Consider the following 23,443-nt stretch of genomic DNA (forward strand, 5'->3'; position numbering starts at 1 on the left):
CACCGGGTCACTGCTGGGTCACCAGGCAGCCATGGCTTACCCTCCTTACCCCCCCTTCTCCTGGTGGTACAAAACAACTGTCCCCATGTGTCCCGTTAAACTCAAGCCTATTGCCTGCCCGTGGAATGCTTAGACATCACTTTATGGCTCCTGTCGGACACAAAAACAGGGCTATTTTACTCACACGGGGAAAATTCTCAGTTGAATACAACCAGAAAGAAAGAGAAAAAAAACAGCAGAATCAGTTCCTCTCAAGTTTGGAGCCTTCCTGCCATTGTTTTCCAAGATGGCTGTGGCACAAAAGAGGAGTCGGGGTCAGCTCCTATAAATTAGCTTGCGCACACAATGCCAACTAAATACTGCTGCTCTCAAAGCTCACTTCAAAGTCACGGCAGCTGACAAGATTCCACGACACAAGCACAAGTATAGAAAAATAGCCTCAGACTAATTATTTATAATAGCAGCTCTATGGGCGCTCTCCAAATAAGGCTAGTTGGCAGAGGTCATGTTATGGACATCCACTGAGGAAATGAGACAGTGTTTCTCTTTGAAATATATTTTAGTACACATTGGATATGTTACATTTTATTAATGACATGTTGTCAACAATGTCCATGTTATAAATGGAGTCAAATATTAATATATACCAGGGATCTCAAACACGCGGCTCACAGGCCAAATGTGGCCCGCAGGACACTAGTTTGAGGCCCTCGCCTTGATATGAAAGTTTAATGTATGGTATCATGTACCCAGAAAAATATATTACGTTTGATTAATGTTCATGTTAAAGGTTAAATAACTGTTAATAGTTATCCTCACTATCTGTGTGGAAGTGGTAAGTTTTTGGCTATTTAAGTTTAAAGGAAATAACTTGAAGGCTACCGTTTAGGCCGCTAGCTCTCTAGTTTGCGAGTTAGCATGTGTCTCAAGACCCTGCAGTTGCGCAATATGTTGTAAATAAAAAGAGTATAAATGTGACTATAGTCGTGTTTTGTCATGTCTACAGGGCTCTAATAATGCTTTGTTCATTTTAATCTGAAAAAAATAATTTGTCAACCCACCAACTATATGTGGTTTCTTAAGTTTTTATTATTTATTTAAAAATAAAAAGTAAGATATTTGAGAACAGTGGAATGTTTTATCAGAGCTTTTCTTGTAGAAAATTGGAACCAAAGCAACGTTTTTTTAATTTTTTTGTTTTTAATAAATGCGTTTTTTTGTTGTTGTTTTTTTTTTTAAACCTGATGCGGCCCAGTCTCACCCAGACTCGAGCTCCAGTGGCCCCCAAGTAAATTGAGTTTGAGACCCGTGATATATACATATATAAAATGGAATCTGGTATGCATTCTGTTAACTTGAAACTCCACACAGTGATGGCCAATGTGATGCTAACCACTCGGCCAGAATAAAAGACATTTAATTTATTTAATAACTAACTAATCACTTTCAAATTAGATGTTTTCCTTGCTGGTCTTTTTGATCGGGTTTTAGCAGGACATGCATGTCCTCTAAAAGACTCAAAGAAGGCAGTAATATAATGAGATAATATATTTAGCACAATTTTTGACTAAATTCTCCTGACACCGGATTGTTCCAATATCCACTATGGAACCTCTCAGATGTCCATCTTGGTTTCATGTTGTTGTTTTTTTTTGTTTGTTTTTTTTATGTCTCTTCAAGAAAACTGCTGAATAGCCCGTTGAGATTTCACACAGACTTGAAGCAAAAGGTTTCATTCCTCCAGCAGACCACCAGACAGACTTCCTCCACGCTTCTGTGTTATTTATGTGGAGAGAAACGCCGCTCTGTTTCTGCCCCAGGCAGCATGGAGCTTTTAGTCAGGGATCCTCTCTGCCAGGAAGATATCACAGGGTGGAAATAAATAAAAGTTTTCCTGGAAGAGCCAGAGGAACTGTTTTAAAATGGGGGCATGGGGCATGAGAACATGAACTGGGGGAATGAAAGAGGCCAAGTTTGACTGACAGGAAGAAAGTTTGACGGGAAAATGAATACCATTGGGTTAGCTCTATACTAATTATTAACATCCAACACTGTAGTTCCTCAAAAGTGGTTTACACCCGAATAGACGCCATGTTTCAATTATTGCACAGTTTTAATCAGTGTGCAGTATTAAATGTCATGTAAAGGCTGGGATTAGTTTTGTGTAAGCACCACAGTGTTGTGTGTGCGCTCCACAATGTTGTGTGTGTACACGCTACATAATATTGTGTGCACACTAAACAATATCATGTGCATGCGCCGCAGTGTTGTGTGCCAGCTCCACAGTGTTGTGTGTGCGCTCCACAATGTTGTGTGTACACGCTACATAATATTGTGTGCGCCCTCTACAATGTTGTGTGTGTACACGCTATATAATATTGTGTGCACACTAAACAATATCATGTGCAAGCACCACTGTGTTGTGTGTGCGCTCCACAATGTTGTGTGTGTACACGCTACATAATATTGTGTGCACACTAAACAATATCATGTGCAAGCACCGCAGTGTGGCGTGCCAGCTCCACAATAGTGTGTGTGAACGCTACATAATATTGTGTGCACAATAGTTCCACAATATGCACACTCTTTGCATGTTCCACAGTGTTGTGTGCACTCGCAACAGTATTATGTGCACATTCCACGATACTGTGTGCACTTTCCACCAGTGTGTTCATGCCCTGTGCACACTCCACAATGTTGTGTGTACACGCTACATAATATTGTGTGCGCCCTCCACAATGTTGTGTGTGTACACACTACATAATATTGTGTGCACACTATACAATATCATGTGCAAGCATCACAGTGTGGTGTGCCAGCTCCACAGTATTGTGTGTGCACATGACATAATATTGTGTGCACAATAGTTCCACAATATTGTGTGCACGTGCTGTGCATACCCCACAGTGTTGTGTGTACTCACTACAGTATTATGTGCACATTCCACAGTTCTACAGTACTGTGTGCGCACTCACAGTGGTGTGTGTGTGCTCCACAGTGTTGTGTGCACACACCAATTCCACAGTATTGTAATGGTAATGGTTTAATTTCATTTGAACATGCATCAGATTACAATTGAGTGCATCACATAATCAGTTCACGTGACAATATTGTGTTTGCGTTCCACATTGTTGTGTGCATGCTCCACAGTGTTGTGTGTGAGCCACAGTTTCACAGTATTGTTTGCGTGCTCCACAGTGTTCTGTGTTTCATCTCTCAGGAAGCTACACACTTTGCGATTGGCTACTCTGAGGCTGCCTAGGCCTTAGCCATTTGGAATAGCTTTGTAGAGATGTGCATGTCAATAACCTGCGTGCGTGTTCCACAGTGTCAAACATGTAAATTTTTAGGGTTACAGGACGTTATGAGCATTCAGATTAATGCCGCCCCCTACCTCTGGCCCACCTGCTTACGTGCAAGTTTAGATGACTAAAGAGTTTACAGAGTCAACTGAATCCGTGCCCAAGTGTTGCGCGTTCATTTTTAAGTCCTGGAATGCTTCACTCCATCAAATTAGCCCATACCCCCCCAAACCCCCCCTCGCCAACCAGCCTCGGTTCTTGTTTCGTCAATGCATTTTGTAATATAAAATATATATTACTATACTGTATTGAACTCCAGTTTTACTTGACATAATTTACTTTGTTGTATATGACACACTTTTGATGCTCGCTGAACTGAGGTTGCATAAGGTTGGCTGTGGCATATTGTTTTCCAAAATTTTACAAGCTTCATCAGCAGTAACATATTTGGACGTTCCTCCTATAACATTTGATACTTGAGTATCAATCCGTGTTTTATGGATTGAGTTTTTTGCTTGCTAATGTAACGTCAAAGGGAGAGTGGTTTTGTGGCAGGAACCGCAGGAGGGGTGACAGCCCGCACGGAAGCTGCATACTGCCAAAGTCGTCTACTCGAAAGGTCAACTAAATTCCTCCCGGACCTGCTACCTCTGCTTGTGTGGCATTTGGAGTGTGACAGGAGTGACCCACAAATAGTGGACCAGAGGGAGGAGGAGAGTCTAACAGTATCCACAGGTACTGTAATACTATATCCTCAAATGCCTTAGCATTATAATATTGACTTTCACACTGTATGTTGGTCATATTTCTGTTTGTTTGTTAGCAGGCAACTTCATATATATATATATATATGTGTGTGTGTGTGTGTGTGTGTGTGTGTGTGTGTGTGTGTGTGTGTGTGTATATGTATATGTGTGTATATATGTATGTATATATATATATATATATATATATATATATATATATATATATACACACACACACACACATTAATATATATATATATATACATTAACATATATATATATTATATATATATATATTATATATATTATATATATACATTTCTATTTGTATTTTGTCACTCTTGAATTACTTTTTATTAACTGTTTAATAACTGTTTTATTAACTGTTTACACTTGTGAAAAAATATATTTATTTCTTATTTCTATATATTTATTTCTTATGTTTTACACTTCAAGAGGACCTATTGTGCTAATTTTTCTGCCCTTTGTATTGAGTTGTGGAATTCTATAGAGAAGCTACACACAAAAACCAGCAGACAAAGCTTTATAGTTCTTCCAGAATCGGCACCTATTCAGCTGTGTTTCTTTGGATTTGGTGGAAAAACTGCCTGTTTTCCAAATGCTCAAACCCCATTATCTGAAACTGCATGCAAAAATACAACCAAATCAGATATTTCACTACAATTGCACTACAAAACGCCAGTGATAACCTTAAGCAAAAGGTTAAAATAACATGCTAGTACCATGGCTGTTTTACCCAGACATGGTGCTTCAGTTTGGTTCGGAATGATCGCATTAGCTACACACGGTAAATAGGTAACATCCACTCATACCCTTGAAGTGATTGTAGTCATTCTTTGCCATCACGGCCATTTGTTTGAATAGTTTCTAGTAACATCTATGTGGCAGTATCCATGCTTGAGCAACGGTGATTTGCGAGGACAGTGATGCGCCGTATTGGCAGTGAGTAGCCTAGCTTTTGCACCCCCATTCCTAAACCCAACCCTGCCTCCCCAATTTCACCTATTTCCCATGCAAATGTACGGTGCTTATCCAACTACAGGGTGCCAAAAATTGTTGTTTTTTTTTTGTTGTTTGTATATTAAAGAAAATATGTACCAAACTAATGAGAAATGTACTACCAGATGAAAAACTGTATGAAGTCATTTCATCAGCTCCACACTGCAGATTGAGGAAAAATGTGAAGACTCTGGGTGCGTTTATCATGTCATGTGACAACTCATTCTCAGCACCCAAAACACTGTGTGGCTGCATCGTCCTTGACTTGCTGCCAGCAAGTAAATATACAACTCTGTCCAAACGTGCCGGAGGTGTTGTCCGTGTGTTTGACTTATGAGATGTGAGCCCACAATGGATCGATTTTTGCTCTTCAATTTTAGGGGTCTGATGATGTCACGTTCGTAAATGCTACACGACTGCAGGACCCTGATTGTGGAAATGATTGCTGTTTAACTGTGTCTTGAAGCAGGTGAGGCAAGATACAAAGGAAGAACAGCATGACATCAGGTAGGGGAACTACAATAATCCCTCATTTATCGCTGTAAATTGGTTCCACACAAATTTCCACTACGTAGAATTTGCTATGAATATATAGAATATTTTTGCAGTTAGAGCACAGAAAACCTTTTTATGACTTTCTAAATCAAATTTTCCACATTATTAGAGCCCTCTCGACATGAAATAACACCCCTATCATCACCTTTACACTCATTTTACCCAATACAGTCGACATAATAATGTTGTTTCGTTTTAGCTTTCCATGGGTTACGGCTTCAACAGTAATTCAATCCTGCAATAAAAGCCTGTTGTTTTGTCAATCAAGTTTGGTGCTTGTGTCTCACCAAACATTACAATAGACACCTAGTGACCAGTGTAGAATACTACACATCATCTTTGAATGTACTGTATCTTATTTTAGTTGATTTGAAAATGCTTAATTTAGCCATTAAATGAAGTTTAAAAAGTTTACAGTGAAAAAATGTGAACAAGATGGAAGTCAGCCATCATCATTGTGCGGATGAAGGGAATGTAGTCCATGGTCCATCCCTACCGTGAACTCCAACACCTTGAGAACTTCTTATCTCGTTCTTTGCTGTAACCTCAGCACGTCCCACGGGGATCCCCGTCGGGTCACCTGGGTGGCGTGAATGAATGGCCAGGCCGTGATGTTGTCATCCGCATCACTTGAGCTCGGTGGCCCCTGCTGTAAGCACCCCCCCTGTGTTACAGACCCGCCATGTGCTTCTCCCACCGGCTCAGAGGGCGAAACCCAACGCCGTACGCATTCAGGTGTGCAATAAAGTGCTTTTCACTTTTCGACGACTTCCTGTCTCCAGTGGCGTCCTCCATTAACCCGAACAGACAGACAAGAGATGCTTTCTATTGGTTATCCCCCTCCCAAAGGTGGGCCACTACCTGGCTTGAAGATAAGATAGGGGACGCCGGCTGCCTGTCAATATTGCCTCATGAATGTTGATGTCGCCATTGGCGCTCAAGTTGGACTTGAAGTTGCACAGTGCGTTTATTGTCTACGAGAGATAACAAACCAAGACACTCCACCTCCACCACCCCTCCCAACTTTGCTGGCTACTATTTACTAGCAGCAGCTGTAGTGATGTGCCAAAAAAAGTTCTGGACATCAACCCTCGCTTTTCATCACTGCCGCTTCCGACTGCTAACAGGGATCAGCCCCGATTTCCCTCCCTCTCTTCTATTCTATGCCGCAGCAGGCTGGATGTTGGTGAGGTCACTCCTGGAATCATATGGCAGGAATTGCCCACACCCAAATCATCTAAGAGGCATTGTCACGTTCCATAACTTTGGATTTCATGCAAGTGCTTTTGAAAAAGTGTTTGCCGCCTTCCTGATTTTTTGTTCATGTTTATCACACTTAAATGTTTCAGATCATCAAAGAAATTTAAATACTAGTCAATGACAACACAACTGAACACAAAATGCATTTTTTTTTTCATGAAAACTTGTATTATTACATGAGAAAAAAAATCCACATCTACTACTGTACATGGCCCTGTGTGGAAAAAGTGATTGCACCGTTAAAACATAAATTAACAGAGAGTAATTGAGATCTATGAGTCTGGGTCTAACAGTCAGATCTATCAGACTCCAGCAAACAACAGTGAGAGCCATTATCCACAAATGCAGAAAACACGGAGCAGTGGTGAACCTTCCCAGGATTGGCCGGCCAACCAAAATGACTCCAGGAGCGCAGCGACAACTCATCCAAGAGGTCACAAAAGACCCCACAACACCCAAAGAACTTCAGGCCTCACTTGCCTCAGTTAAGGTCAGTGTTCATGACGCCACCATAAGAAGGACACTGGGTAAAAACGGCTTGAATGGCAAAGTTCCGAGACCAAAACCACTGCTGGGAAAAAATAATCATTCACAAGATCTTTGGGAAAATACTCTGCGGTCTGATGAGACAAAAGTTGACAAAATATGTGTGTCCCATTACATCTGGCGTAAAAGTAACGCATAAAAAGAACAGTAAAATATGGTGGTGGTAGTGTGATGCTCTGGGGCTCTTTTGCTGCTTCAGGACCTGGAAGACTTGCTGTGATAAATGGAAGCATGAATTCCGTTGTCAACCAAAAAATCTTGAAGGAGAATGTTCAGCCATCTTTTTATAACCTTAAGCTGGAACCAACATGGGTTCTTTAGCAGGACAATGATCCAAAACACACCAGCAAGTCCACCTCTGATTGGCTGAAGAAAAACCAAGTGAAGACTATGGAGTTGTCTACTCAAAGTCCTGACCTGAATCCTATTGAGATGCAGTGGTATCACCTTAAAAATGCAGTTCATGCTGGAAAAGCCTCCAATGTGGCTGAATGACAACAATTCTGCAAAGATGAGTGGGACAAAATTGTTCCACAGCGCTGTAAGAAACTCATTGCAAGTTATCACAAACTTGATTGCAGTTGGTGCTGCTAAGGGTAGCCCAACCAGTTATTAGCTTTAGGGGGCAATCACTTTTTCACACAGGGCCAAGTATGTTTTTTTTCTCTTCCTTCGTAATAAAATGTTTCATTTAAAAGCCGCATTTTACATATATATTTTACATGTCTAATGATCTGAATCATTTAAGTGTGACAAAAATGCAACAATGCAAACAATAAGAAATCAACCATACATGCAAACATATCTGTGGTTCTGAAATTATACAGTGCATAGCAGCTGTCTAGCTTTAGCATTTTGTAAATCACGTTGACATTTCGTACTTTCGCAGCTGTCGAAGCCATGCGATTACAATTATTGACATTGTTGGCATTTCCGTTTTGTTGGCACACTACACAGGTTAAAATAGTATTAAAAATGTATCTCAAATGCTGGGCCAGAGCTTAGCAACAGGTAGTAGAATTATGTATTTATTTATTATCCCATCCGTCTATTTTCTATATGCCATTTATCCTCACTAGGGTCACAGGGTTATTTATTATTGATTTGCTCAATCAATTATTAAATGTAATAAATTGTGTTAAAATATATTTGAAAAAAGTATATTTTTTCTATAATTTGACTTATGTCTGTTATATATTTATGTGTAATATTTTATTATTGTTATTTATGTTTATTTTTGTTATGTGTGTTCTGCACATTTTAGTTAAAATATGATGCTCTGGGTTGTTATATCTCGGTATCCAACATGAAATATTTAAAAACAGATTTATTGTGGCCAATGGATGCGTTTAATTGTATTTATTTGTAGAAAATGCTCCCAATTAAAAAAAAAACAAAACAAAAAAACAAGCTGCCAATTGAAAAAGGCCCCTTAGCCACATTTTGGATAGCCCACATCTAAATACAGTAGCTAGCTTGTAGTCTACTTTTAAAATACAATACAAAACTGGCCAGTATTTGTTTACAGCCATTGTTAACTTCCGGATAAAAGACGTCACATGGTGGTCAACACGTGACCGAACCCAGGAAGTGGAGCAATCCGACAAAGTGAGTATTTCAGTGTTAATTCCACAGCATATACCGCTTTTTAAAAAGATGTATGTATGTGTTAGTGTGTTAATTAATGTTGAAATTATTCAATTAATAATACAACAAATAATTTCGATACATGTTCGTGTAAAAAATATTTATGTCATAAAGCGATATATATATACATATATATAATGTAGAGGTTTTTTTTCGCCCTGTTCAGGCCTGAGGCTTTCTTAATTAAATCTTAACTGTTTGAAATGAAGGATTTAAATTGCTCAAGGCTTCAACACTACACTATTTGCCTCTTTTTTCTTTTAACTGCGCTTTATTTATTCTGCACCAAGTGGTCACTGCATGCCTTCTTCAAGCCGCCTCCCCGCGGCTGTGCTATATTTGACTAATTATCTTCTTTAACATCATTAACATTTCTATATTTTTTTTCTCAAGGATGGAGTGGGGAGGAGAGTGTGTCACTCATTTTTAAGAGGACAAGCGTCGGCGAAGTGTGAAAGGAAGGAAGAAAGAAAGAAAAAAAGAAGGCCTGGTTTCTTCAAGAGGTCAGTTAATTCATTTAATTAGGAAGCACACTCACAGAGGTTCGCTAAATAATTTAATTGAATCATAATAATCTGCCTCTTCTTCTTCTTCTTCTTCTTCTTCCCCCACACTATTTCTTTTTGTGTGCGAAACCTCTAAAACATATTTGAAGCGGTGCTTTTGTGCGTGGAGGAAATAACATCATAAATAATGACGAGCAAATGGTGCAGATGCACAGCTGCGGCATTCCTGCAGAGCACCAACAACAAAATGCACACAGGCAAACATTTAAAGGTCGGCTTTCTGTGCCTATTTTTATTTATAGTGCAGTATTTGGAATTTTGCATATATTTTGTAATTCATCCACGGGAACGTTGTGTGTGTAATTAATTAAAAATAATAATAAACAGGATGTTTTTAGCTAATCTTGCACAAAAATGCATTATTATTATTAACCAGATGTGCACTGCATCTTTTATTTTAAAGTTATTCTCCTGCAAAAGTCTGCCTTTTCTTCTTTTTTTGTTTTTTTCTTGCTATAATAAAGCATTTCTCCCTGGGCTTTATTGATCACTCACTCTGAGCTAATGTAATTATCCTCATCAATAGGGTGACTGCAGGGAGAATCATTATGTGGCTGACATTGATAAATGATCAGGCCAAATGCGGACCTTTTTCTCCCAGGAAGACCCCCCCGCCCCCCCCACCCACTCCGCACACACCCCTCAGCGCCCCCCACTCCCAGGCCCACATAACGTAGTCATAGAAACACCTTATGGTGAAGAAAAGTGCTGAAATGTTCAAATAAAATGGCGAACTAACCTCCCGAATTAACACATTTTAATTCTCCACCTTGTATGAAAACCTTGACTAAACAATAGACTAAAAAAATAGTGCTTTTTCTTGGATTTGTGGTGTATTGTAGGGAATTTATGTGGGTTTTTTTTTGTGCGGGTGGGGGCCCGCCTGTGACAGGGAGGAGATGAAGGGGAGGAGTTGTTTGGTTCGGCTGGATCATCCATCATTCCCTGTCAAGACACATGGGCACAAGGAAAAACAGCAGAGGCAATCTACCTTCTGTCTCATCGGGAAAAAGAGAGGGGGAGGGATGATGTGTATGGAAAGAGAAAGGGAAACTAAACCATTCATATTGAAAAAATCCACACCTTTTCCTCTTTGGAAATTATATTTATCGAATAATCGTAAATCTGCTTCAATTTTTTTTAATAACAAATGTGCTAGAAAGTGGCTAAAAACAAACAAAAAACTGGCATTTCACGAGGAGAAAATGTATTAAGAAGACGAGTCGTGCGAGTCGGAATAAAAACATTTTAGCTGCAGGTGTCAAACTTCCTCACTACAAATACTATTATTTATCAAATATACATACATACGGCAAAAATGGAGGGGAAATGCGAGCTAAATTAAACATGTACATTTCGATTTAGATATGTTAAAGGCTATTTACTTTCATAAAAAAAAATTGTATTTAAAAATGAACGGAGACAACCAAACCACGTGCTGCAAAACTGTGCAAACAATTTATAATTAAAATATATATTTACATAGAATTAGAACAGGTTAAGGGGTGGCATGGTTCGTTTATAATTTAAGGCCTTTAAAAAAACAATGGAACATGTCGGTTTTGTTTGTAAAAATGTAATTTAAACAAATAAACGTATGGAGTTTGAAAATACTCCACGTACGTCGTAATTAATTTTAATTATAATTTATTGAACGCCGTTGGGGTTATTTACGTGGGGAGGGCACGTTTAAAATAATTCGTACAGAATATTAAATAAATGAAGTAAATAAAAATAAAAAAGGCAGAGTTTGAAATGGAGTTTAAAGGCCGTCCTCGTGCCGGGTGTTGGTTTCTGTCTCGTGCGAGTGTGCCGTAAAGCAGGAAAAAGGCCTGTTGTTGCATCTGCAGTTCCAAACTCGGCCAACAGGCGTCGCTGCCAAACAGGCGAGGGTGCAGCAGCATGCTCCTGTAAAAACATTTTCACTGCTCTTCCTTAAAAACTCCAAATATTTTCATTTTTTTTAACTCCACGTGATTGACAGCTATTCATAATGCATGTGTATATTTTCCTGAGAGCTAAATAATGCTTTTTCCTTTTTCTTTCCATACACAACCACTATAAATTATAGTGGTTCACTTTTTTTTAAAGCTATGGTGTAAGAAAATGTAAATTTGTGTTAAATCTACCACAATAATAATAATAATAATAATGGAAAATGTGGAAAAAACACAAGCTAATCAGGCAAAAATGTACCCCCCAAAAAAATCAAAAAATGAAATATTTATTACAGCATTTGTGACTGAACACCTTTTTAAAACAATACGTCACAGTCCTCATACAAGTATTTTTAATGTATTTTTTGACAAAGCTTTTAAGGGAGACGGCATCTTATCTTCTAGTGAGGAACACGTGCTGAGAGGGGGGGTGGGACAAAGTAAAACCAAAAATAAAAGCAGGAGGAAGGAATTCATGGACATATACAATATCAATGCCACAGCAGATCTGAAACTAGCAAAAAACATTCTTTTTTTTCAATTGAGGTAAACACATAGAATATCTAACATGAAACAATTAATAGACTGAACTCTGTACGAAGTTTGTTACAATAGTCTCTCAGCTTTTTTTCTTCTTTTATTACCCCCTCCCCAAAAAGCATGAGTTTATAATTTAAGTGTTTTTTTTCTTCTTTTTTTTGGCTGCATAAACAGCTTCTCTTCAGTGCCGCAGAACCAACATGTGTACAGTCCGAGAGTGTTGATCTGCAGATAAAAAAGAAGCAGAGTGGGATGTCACTTTTTCTTTTTTTTTCCCCCCTCCCACTGTGGAGCTTCCTTCCTTCGCTCTTCAGCAAATAAGAGTCCCAGGTTAAAAAAAAAAAAAAAAAGTATAAAAACCAACACAATCCAGTGCTTGGGCAATTTTAACAGGGCAACATTCATTCATGAGCCTTTTATAGTAAAAAAAAAAAAAAAAAAAAAAAAGAAAATCTTCAGGAGAGATCCGGTGTCATCTAGTCAGCCTTTTCCCATCATGCCCTGCTCTTAAGGTGGGGTGGGGGGTGTGGGACAGGATCTGATGGCCATGTGTGGTGTTTTTTTTTTAGATGTTCCATCTTCTTCTGTTGTTTCATAATAGTGCTGTGCTGCTCTTCCAGGAGAGAAAATCCTAAAAACTAGCTCAGAAAACATAAAAATCCAAAGTTTTAACTTATTATCTATATTTTCATACTACAGTAGTAATAACTCTTGGAGTTGTTTCTTTTTAAAGTCTTCCAGAGTGATTTTTTTAAATGTTTGAAAGCGCCAAGACTGTGTTTTGTCCGCTCTTTTTTGAAAAGTTTTGAGTTTGCGTCCTCTGGTGTAGCAAAAAGCCCAAGACTTTACAAGGTGTCAGCTTGGTCCTCCACTGGGGTGAAAGTGTAACAAAACAAAGTTAGAAAAAAGAATTGTCACAGTTTGTCTGGAATTCTTCAGTTCCTTTTTAAGAAGAAAAAAAAAAGTCATCATGGAGGGACACCGCCGCCTTAGTCTTCTTTTTTTCTTTACATAAAAGCAGTCGCGGGCTCTCCCTTCAGGCGTGGATGTCCAGGCCCGCTCCTCCAGTGGCGGGGTCCATGGGCGTGAGCAAGGGGGGTCTCTGCTGCGCAGATACGGCCATCCCTGGGTGGGACGAGGGTCCTCCGTGCATCAGCATGGCGTGGTGGTGAGGGTGGTGGGGGTGGTACGTGTGAAGAGGAGGGGGTCCGTGTCGCAGCTGGCTGGGGTAGGAGGTCATCTGATGGGGGTTGCTGTAAGTAGAGGGGGCCATGCTCACGCCCATAGGACCGCTCTGAGGTACGTAGTCGCCCGGCACGCCTGGCAGACCTGACAAGAAGAAGAAGAAGAAGGCGTTATTTTATGTATTTATTTATTTTAACGTTCGTTCCTGCCAGCTAAAAGACACATTACTTCAGCACACTATTTCCAAGCTTTACGATGCCCAGTAGCATTGCGGTCAGCCACCATATTGACGTGCGTCGCGTGCCTGCCCCCTGCGGTGTTCAAAGAACATGCATGCTCGCTCTCACACGGGGGCGTTTGATTTAGGGTGTGCTCGTTCTAGGCCATCCAAAGGGCCGTGCTAAAGTTGGCTTGACTTGCGTGAGTGCACCCAACCTGGACATGCTGTATCATCTAATGCGGTGCTTCTCAAATAGTGGAGCGGGGGCCCCCTGGGGGGGAGCATGGTGTGGCAGGGCGTGACAGGCCCTCGTAAAATTTCTGCAAGGTCGGCACGTCTGATGGCATCTTTGTTCATGCTTGAATGACACTAGTGCCAGCAACTCGTACAGTGGTTTGTACAGATTCATGGTCACCTCCGCCATGACTGCCAAAAAACCAAAAACGTGAGTGGTGTGGGGGTGGGGGGGGGACAATATGATTTTATTTGTTCATAGGACCCAGAATTCCTGGCGGTACCCCTGCCACTGCCTTGTGTAATAGAAATAAACAACCACTCAGAATAAGCCACAAAGTAAAGTTGCAGTAATACTTGTGTATTGAATAGGAGTGTAGCAATTCATCTACTACATCATGTATCGATTTATATTCCTGAGTCAACTACATGGATCTAGTTGATCTAACATCGTTTAAAAGGTAATCAATCGATACTAGAAAATGCAGAAAATGCAGTAGATCAAAGCACAGCATGTTGTTATATGGATGTTTTTTTTTTTTTTTTAGCGCTATGTTAAACGTTACTCGATTCAGTTTTACCCGTCTGTGATGTCATCGCCACACATCAGCAGACAACATAATGGGGAGGATGGACGGCAGAGGACAAGCTGGCTAGCAAGAAATGATCAGGCCACCATTGTTGTCCAGTGTGTGGAAACACTTGGGTTTTTGCAAAGGCGGAGACGGTCTAAATAAGTCTCTCTCTGTTTGCAGGATATGTAAAGGCCAAGTGAAATACCATGGCAACACGACAAATCTCTCCAATCACCTACTAGGGCGCCTTGGGATTTCACGCAACGCTGAACGTCGCAGGTAAACCTACTGTTAATTCACCCTGAAGAGATGTTGGTAGCACTGTATTTGGATATGATTGCATTATGTTGGAAAAACAGGAGTAGCTGCTAAGCTTATTGTAGAGTTGTCGGTTGCATGTACTCTGCTTTCGGAAATACTTCGAAAATATTCAAACAGAATGTGAATGCATTTTCCATTATTTGTTGTTTACTTTTTGCTTTATATTCATAATTAATGTATACCAGATTCCCTTATAAAAACAACAGGGAAACTTCACTTGCACTGTCCGATATCCAAGTATTTAATTTGCTGAATCATTTCTGATCGTATCATTCTAAATGAACCAACATTGTCCTTGAATCGTATCGGCAACCTTAGCACTGAAGTGACGATGTGGAGTAGTGCGAGTTCCCCTAAAGCAGCTTTTTATTCAAGGAGATATCACAACATATCAAAGCAATCCCATTTGCAAATACAGTACATATGTCCTCTAGTGGCTGTAAGCAGTATAAAATGTACACATAAATACACAAAGGCACTGTTAGGATGTCATTACAATTATTGATATTCTCAGCTGCTACTTGTTGAGTTTGCATGGCCTTGGCCCCAGTGCGGCAGGTACAGTTGATTTTTTTACAGTGAATTTTACTGTACAGCACTTGTTAGCCAATCAGGTCTTTGAACAAGAAATGAAGGGTCCCCTGACGTGATGGTAGCATACTGGCTTTGCTAAGGTAATTGTGGTCATGTTTGCTGTAAAGTATACTACTAGATGCAGAGGATCGTGGGTGGAAACGGGAGCGGGTTGGTGTGGCGTTGGTAGGAAAAGTTTGGGGTCGGCTCTACAGGCCTGCACCTTCAGGGAAAGTACAGCGAGTACATGGGATATGTTAATGGCGGTGCTGGTTGTGGGGTCACACTGGAGCCAGGGGGGCCTAGATCTGGGCTGGGGTCTTGGGGGGGGCGGCCCGCTCTGTAATGTGAACCCCTGGGGGATTAGAAGCTGTAATAGGAGGGGAGAGGTCGCTGCAAGGTCACTAAGCATGCTCGCTCTCTGCATTCCTGCACCTTAGTACACTGCAATTAAGAAATTACACTGGAGGGCCCTTGTGAGGGGAAGAGGACAGAAAGGAGAGGAAAGGTGGGTTGGGGGGGGTGGGGGGACAGCGCAGACCTGAGATTAATGACCGATCTCATTGGCTGAGAGGCTGGGCCATTTTCCAATACTCCCCACTTGCATGTCACATCATTGGGAATGCACATATTTGTGAGAGCAGGTCTCTTAAAACCTCACTACCGGGGTCATAAAATAAATAAATCATTCAAGGAGGGGGGGGCGGCCGCGATGGTACCCCCCCCCCCCCCCCCCACCTTCCCCGCCTCTTATAACCTGGAGCAGCTCCTGTTAAAAGACCCAGCAGATGTTTTTGACACTGTAAACTGGTAATCTCCACTCTTTGGAAGAAGCTGCAGCCATTCCATTATGATGCAGACCGCCTCCTTTATTAACAAGAGTGTTAAAACCATGTGAGGACACACTGGACGCCCCCCCCCCCAGCTTGCATGCCTGTTGGCTGCTGTTATGGCACAGTGCTCAAGCTCAATGGCCGGCCGTAATTAAGTAGCAAATACGCCATATTGTGCGGCTGTGTAATCAAATCAAGAGAGAATAATATTCCTCTGTATTAAGCTATTAATGTAATTGGTCATGAAGCGGAAAGTGCTTGACGTAATTAAATAGTCTCAAAATTATACGAGCGCCCATATTAAGAATTAGCCAACCTGAGCTAATGTTGTCGCTGTGTGGCTGTTTTAGGGAACATTGCTTCCGGATTTTTCCAAGCAGAGATGAGGAGATTAGGAAAAAAAAAAAAAAAGAGAGTGAGAAGAGACAAGGACCGGAGGGGTGAAATGATCTCTGTCGGCGGAATGGTGTCTTTGACCCATCGGAAAAATCCAGTCGTCCATTTACATATAAAGAGTTCTTTTAATCAAGGTAAGTGCTATTATATTGTGGCTCATTGCGCAGCACAGTTTAGGTGTTAAGATAAATTATCCTCCGGAACCTCGGCCGCCCTTTGGGGCTCCATTTTTCAAATGTCAGCAACTGTGGTGGGAAGCGGGGTCCTGGATGGCTACCTCAATCAGGCTGCCTCCATTTAGTTGCATTCCTATGTGTGTGTGTGTGTGTGGTCCTTTAGCAGCTATGCTAACAGCTACATAAATTTAACGCAATGTCTTGTCTCGGGGTGCCCCACCACTACCCCCGCCCCCCTTCTCACTGCCCCTTAAATTGTCACCATCCAGTAAAAAATAATCAAAACACATCTCTGCTCAAAACAAACCCCCTCTTGTGAAGACTCAAGCATGCCACCCCCAGGCCCTTGTATATCTTGTTCTGGGAGCTGGGTGGGGTGGGGTGGGATGGGGTGTAATGTACTGCGGCGTTCCCATCTTTGCATATAAGATAATTTGGGCATCAATCCTTCCCCGGACAGATTTATGTCACTCGGAGGACAGTTTCACTTCTCCTTCTTTATCGCTTCACTGGAGCCTGCTTAATTTCCAACCCCCCCCCCCCCCCCCCCCCATCCCAAATAGCCCCATTCCCCAGGAGATGTTATTTTTTCCCTAAATGTCCAACATTTGCATCCTTGGCTGTCCAGAAAGAGAGTGATGGCGCTGTTGTGATAAATAAATGTCTGTCCGTCCTCTTGTTGTCTGGCGCCACAAGTCCCGTCCTCTCCATCCTGGGACGACCAAGGGGGGGGGCTTCTTTTTCTTTTTCCCAACTTAATTCATCCTTAACTACTCCCCATCCCTGCCTCCCATCCTGCTCCGATCCCATATATTGAGGTGGAAACATCAAAGCCCCAAGCCCCACGCAAGCTGGGAAAGAAATAAAAAAGACAAATAAAGATGACAAAGAGCCCAGTACTTACTTCCCCCTTTTTCTTTGCGTTTTTGCTTTACAAGACGGAGGTTACATGTAGTGCCATTGCCCATCCATGCCCATATTCATCCCCATTCCACTCATAGGCCCTGGGAAGAGGAGAGAAACGCCAAAGAGGAGTCAGAATCACAAGTGAAGACCAGACAGGGAAGCTTCAGATGGAAAAAGGACCACAGAAGAGGAAGACATGACCATTAGGGATGAGCGTTTGAGTGCCACCAAAGTATTTATTTTTGTTTGTTTTCTGCATATATTTTTATTGATGTATTTTTTTCATTTTAATTTGTGTAAACTGCTGCTCTTTCATAACTTTATTCTGAGTAATTCCAAAACAATTCCAAAACAATTAATGTATCTCCAACTCACAAACACGTCTTTAATCCGCTCGTCCTAGGAACGACAGTCATTGTCACTAGGTCACAGCGAGGTGCATTCATGGACACTGCCAAATATCACGTCTTCACGATGCGTGCATGCGTGGTCTAAATAAACAATAAGTGCTCGGAAATCCCAAAAAATACATCTACTACTCAAAACATGTGAATTCAACCTGAGCTACGTGATGTCTTTGAGCAGTCAATAATGCAGTTCAGGTGTCATTCAAACGTTCTGCTGCTATTAGAGAGACTGGCATTAGATTAGCTTTTCCCACGTTCGTGCTAGCTTCTTTTTAGCTTCATTTAAACTGTTAAAACATCCAATATACAGTATAATAACTGTGTCCTGTCACTTATGTTTCTGTTCACAAAATACAGCCGTGCATCTGCTGGTTGCAGCCAAGTCGTGCAATTGGTTGAAATTGGAATCATCAGTTTCTCAACAACAGTACATCCTGGCTATTAGCTATTCGAGTTATGCAAATGAGAAAAACTTAAAACCATAAAACCCCTGAAAATGTGCACTTTTGAGACTCTAAACCGTATAAGCTGTGCTCCTAACAGGTCTTCAACAACACATAACATCACGTCTTGTGAAGGCATCTTCTTGCTGGAAAATGTTACTTGAATTGATGTGTGAGACATCAATATTGATTACCATTATTTAATTTAGTGTATCCCCTAGTGTATCCAGCAAATGCTATACTTATCTATTGTAATTTGTATTTATTAATTTTATGGCTAGACACCTGTTGCTACAGACTGAACAGCACCTCTGCTGGTTGCAGACAAGTAGTGCACTGTATTTTTAGCGATCAGTTAATCAATGCATCAAGTAAAATTATCATTGATTCGATGATTTTTGGTCACTTTTGTAGGACTAAAGGAAGAAGGCAACAGAGAAAGTGCTGATATAGTGCTTGTGCAGCTCGTGCTAGGTGTTAGCGCTCATGCCACAGACGGTGTGGATGGATGGATCACTTTTGGAAGGCGTGTGGGATTGTGGGGGGTGGGGGGCCACACTCGACAAGCAGACGGGGAACTCACCGGCCGGTCGGATCCCCATGTGCTGCTGCCCGTCCAGCACGAAGCTGCCCATGGGCTGGCCCTCGGGACTGTACGCTGCTCCTTGACTCACTGAAGGATCAAGAAGAAAACCTGATTGTAGTCAAAACGCGGGCATGAGGAAGGGGGAAAGGGAGGAGGAGGACGAGGGTTTGGTTTGGGAAGGGGGGGTCGGGGGGGAGAGGCGGAGGAGGAGGAAGAAGAAGAGAAAACACACCAGACAATCAGCAATTGTCTCAGCTCCAGCCCAAACATACTGTAAGACATTGTGCTCATGTTTGTGGACTGCATTGGGGGACGCGTGGCATGCATACACACACACACACACACCATGACATATATCACAAACATTGTTCCCACACTACTTGATGGAAGGAGCCATGCGGTAAAAGTCTTAATTGCCAGAAATATGATGCTAAAAATCTATCTGCTTGTATTATCCTGTTTGGATTGTGGAAGAGAATTATCTTTAGATAATCTGCAGTCATTGTCTTTAGTTGGGATAGACTCCATGTACTGCATGTATGGGATGGAAAATACACAATTTGTTTTGCTAATTTCAAGCGTGCTAGTAAACAAAAACTAATTAGGATGAGGGTGATGGAATCATCCCAAAGGATAACATACATATAAATGTGTAGCAAATTCACATTTAATAAACGACGCCAAAAAAAAAAAAGACCGCTATGCATAACATTCAATGACCCCGAGTTTGCACAGCTGGGAATATCGAGAAAAGACGTCGCGGTTCCAACAACCGCCGTGAATGATTCTTTAAAAAATGATTAGTAGAATTTTTTCCATCTCACTTTTAACTGTTTAACTTTTTTTTTTCCACTTTTACACTTCTTTTTACACTTTAGAGTTAAGTGTAAAAATGTCTCTCAGTGGTGACAGCTTGACACTGGAATGGATCATTTCTATGTTTCATTATTTCCTATGGGAGAAATTTGAGGTCAAGCAGTACCTTTTTAGTCTAGAGCAGGCGTGCCCAAAGTGCGACTTGCGGCTGAATTTTTATTGGCCCTCAGCGCAAAAATAAAGTCAAAATATTAGGGAAATAGTGTCATAATATTAAGAGGGGAAAAAAGGTGTAATTTTACGAGAACAAAGTTGTAATTAAAAGGGGAAAAAGTATGTAGGTGAAAAAGCCTCTTATTAGTATCAACTTCAGTCTTTGTTTTTTTTTCTCATCTATTTTTGCTGTTTTTTTCTTCACTTTCTTCTCAAAAAATCATTCCCGTAATATAACTTTTTCCGAATAGTCAAAAGTTTTTGTTTTTATATTTCAGCTGATACAAAAATTACATTATTTTCATCATAATATTACAAAATTATTTTCTTTAAAATTATTTTTCCATGACTAGGATTGGCTGAAGTTGCCTGAGTGGTTAGTGTAACCACACAGTCAGAAGATTGGAAAGACCTGGGTTCGATTCTCTGTGTGGAGTTTAAATGTTCTCCCCGTGCATGCGTGGGTTTTCTCCGGGTACTCCGGTTTCCTCCCACATTCCAAAAACATGCTAGGTTAATTGGCGACTCCAAATTGTGCATAGGTATGAATGTGAGTGTGAATGGTTGTTTGTCTATATGTGCCCTGTGATTGGCTGGCCACCAGTCCAGGGTGTACCCCGCCGCTCGCCTCCAGCAAATCACAGAGCACATATAGACAAATAACCATCCACACTCGCATTCATACCTATGCACAATTTGGAATGTGGGAGGAAACCGGAGTACCCGGAGAAAACCCACACATGTACGGGGAGAACATGCAAACTCCACACAGATATGCCCAGGCAGAGAATTGAACCCAGGTCTGTACGGCCTACATTCTATCCACTCGTCCACCTGTTGTATTGTTATTGTTCCATTTTATTGTTATTGTTATATGTTTTGAATATGGCGCGGGCTGCACTCCTGAATGAAAGTCCCGGAAGTCCCGCCCCTTCCAACATGTGATTTGATGTAAATCTAGGAGCTAGATAAGTAGTTGAATGAAACTTAAAGTACTCTTGACTTACTATAGGAAATCTCCAATTAGATTAAATCACATTGAGAAGATAGCCTGCGGGGGTAACTTGAGGTAACTACCCCCCCACCACCTCCCCTCCTTCCACTCCTTTCTTTGAAATGAAACTGGGCAACAGTGTGCATGCAAGCAGGATTTGTTTTTTGGTTTTTTGGAAAGGACATCTTCACACCAGGGAAGGAAGAGGAGGGAGGAGAAGGGGAGGAAGAATAGAAGAAGACAAGTGTTACTGTACGTTTTTTACCTGCTCGATTTGACTGGTCAATCATGGGCTGTACTATTCTTCTCCTGGCATTAATGAACCTGGCAGAAGAAGAAGAAGAAAACATTCAATCACGGGGCTGAAGGATTGACGACGAGAGACACACACATCCAAACAAAACAGCAACAAACAAAAGGCCGATTGTGTGGCGACTTGGGAACCCAGTGAGGGATACTTTTAATGTTCCTTATGATGCCCCCTCCCCTCCTTCACTCCCTCGTTTAATAAAGCTTTTGATTACGTCGGGTTGCTACGGGCACCGGGGAGACATTCCTCAAGTATTAGTTGCAGAGGGGGGGACGCTCGCGGTGGCACATCCCTTTCTCCGTCCGTCTTTTTTATCCCCCCCTCGCAGACAGTTTGGCCCTGCACACGCCGACTTCCCTGCATCCCGTCTCCAGATCCTTCTTTCCAATCTTAGGATGTCCCTCATTGGAATTTGAAAGTAAGCTTTAATTAAGAAACACAGAGGATACAAATGGTTTCTTTCATTGCCCTCAATGGGACCCCAACTCAAGGGGGGTGCGCCCCCTCTTTCCAGCTGTCCAGAAATGAGGACCAGGCACGGAGTGTTCACATGGTATTGTTATGTCAGCGAGCCCATCAATTAGACCCGTCTGAAGTTTTATCACCGCCTTAGCAGCAAATAAGCTCCACACGCACACAAAAAAGGAACCTCGGGTACATGGAACCCAAGGGTCACATGGAGGTGAGTGGCAGCCGGGGGCGACCTTTTTAACTTGACGCCTTTTTAACACAAACTGACCGCTCGAGCCCGAGAAAGCTCCTTCATTCACGTTCATAAAAATGGTAGGACGGCCATGTGGTTGATATTAAAAGCTGTCCAGTTTTTGCGGTCCTCTGCAGAGAACGAGGGCCTCCCCCACAGCATACGGGGGCCTGGCTAAAGAGGTGGTCATTAGCAGAAAGGCAGTGCTGGAACCAATTTGGGTTCCTAATCCCCCATGAAGTCCTGATACCTGCCCGTACCTTCCCAATGGACCCTAAACACCCTTAATCTGCCCTCGTCCAAGTGACACGCTTAAGGAACAACAAGCTGCATGCTTGGCAAAAGAATGACAAGGGCAGGGCATCCACGGGGGCAGGTACACGGGGGGGCAACCAGCCTTCACGTCCCTCCCGGTGGGTGGCAAAGATGAAAGTATTCAAGGGATTTAGACACTTTAGGTGAAAGTCACATAGCAAAGGATTTGAGGCAAACGCCTGCAAGAGATGCTTCCAGCATGGCAACCCCCCCGACCCCCCCCATCTCCCCGTCTTTATACCATAATGGTTTCTCTCTAAAGACCCCAAGGGGGAGGAAATGTTTACAAGGTGTGCTCTTTTTCATCTGTAAGCGACAACAGAACATGAGGGAAAACTTCTTTAAAAAATTCTGAAATCAAATACTGCGTATAAGTATACATACATAGTTAAATACATAGTTAAATACATAGTTATAGTTATTGGCAAAGTGAAAATAAATAAGAATAAATAATAATACACGTAGCATGTTTGGCCAAGCTACACTGTATGTCACACACTGCCTCATTTGCTATTGTGTGCTTAACTTGTCGCCATGGCAACCAGGAGGCGTTGCGCCTGCACCAAGGGGGCGGTTTGGAGAATAAGGGGCTGTAGTGGTGACCAAAGAACCCCTGCACCCCCCTCCTTTTGGCCTTAGAGCATCTTTTATCAGAGTAGAGCAAAGCCAATTGGGCTTATCGAGGTCGGCCCTGATAACGCTGTTAATGGTGTATGCTTAGGAGAACAGAACCGGGACCAGCTGGGCCCACTGGGACTAACAGGGGCCAGTGGGACCCACTGATGGATGGGTGGATACGAGAACCCAGTGACTTGGGGATCAACCCGTAGCTTGACCACAGGGACTTCACTGTACCCCTGTGCTGTAAATCCACAGAACCAGAACCCCCCCCCAACCTCAAGTCCCCACCTTTTATTATCTACATCTGGTGGAGCTTATTACTGGCTGCCTCTGCTGACTGTTATAACGTATACACACACAGCATGGGAACTCCACGCTGTCTTCAAACAAATAATTAAAGGCAAGGTTAGGGGTCGTGTGTAGGTCATTCCTCGGGATACGCCGCAGAATGTGTACATTCTCCCCGGGAGAGGCTGAAATAGTGTTGAGGACGGATG

The 23,443-nt window shown here is 41.8% G+C and overlaps 1 protein-coding gene and 1 long non-coding RNA gene across 7 annotated transcripts in view; one reads left to right on the forward strand and one right to left on the reverse strand.

The window, feature by feature from the left end:
• Positions 1 to 8,979: 8,979 nt before the first annotated feature.
• LOC131140745 (uncharacterized) lies at positions 8,980 to 19,112 on the forward strand. 2 transcript variants are annotated; one of them, XR_009132458.1, is made up of 6 exons: positions 8,980 to 9,037; positions 9,470 to 9,579; positions 14,514 to 14,612; positions 16,411 to 16,590; positions 17,634 to 17,770; positions 18,803 to 19,112. It is a non-coding gene; the product is annotated as an uncharacterized LOC131140745 (long non-coding RNA). The 2 variants fall into 2 exon arrangements; XR_009132457.1 differs by lacking the exon at positions 18,803 to 19,112 and having other exon boundaries at positions 17,634 to 18,717.
• meis2a (Meis homeobox 2a) overlaps positions 11,851 to 23,443 on the reverse strand; it is a 96,223-nt gene continuing 84,630 nt past the window's right edge. For 2 of the 5 annotated variants that reach the window (XM_058091429.1, XM_058091428.1), the window contains exons 10-13: positions 21,263 to 21,321; positions 18,972 to 19,082; positions 17,537 to 17,636; positions 11,851 to 13,448 (exon numbers count right to left, since the gene is read on the reverse strand). In XM_058091429.1, coding sequence (XP_057947412.1) covers positions 17,578 to 17,636; positions 18,972 to 19,082; positions 21,263 to 21,321 — 229 coding nt within the window. In that variant the 3' untranslated portion in view covers positions 11,851 to 13,448; positions 17,537 to 17,577. The remainder of the gene's footprint in view (positions 13,449 to 17,536; positions 17,637 to 18,971; positions 19,083 to 21,262; positions 21,322 to 23,443) is intronic. The other 3 variants (XM_058091431.1, XM_058091432.1, XM_058091433.1) reach the window with 3 other exon arrangements.

Source organism: Doryrhamphus excisus, chromosome 13, assembly GCF_030265055.1.
Source record: "Doryrhamphus excisus isolate RoL2022-K1 chromosome 13, RoL_Dexc_1.0, whole genome shotgun sequence".
NCBI classification, from domain to species: Eukaryota; Metazoa; Chordata; class Actinopteri; order Syngnathiformes; family Syngnathidae; genus Doryrhamphus; species Doryrhamphus excisus.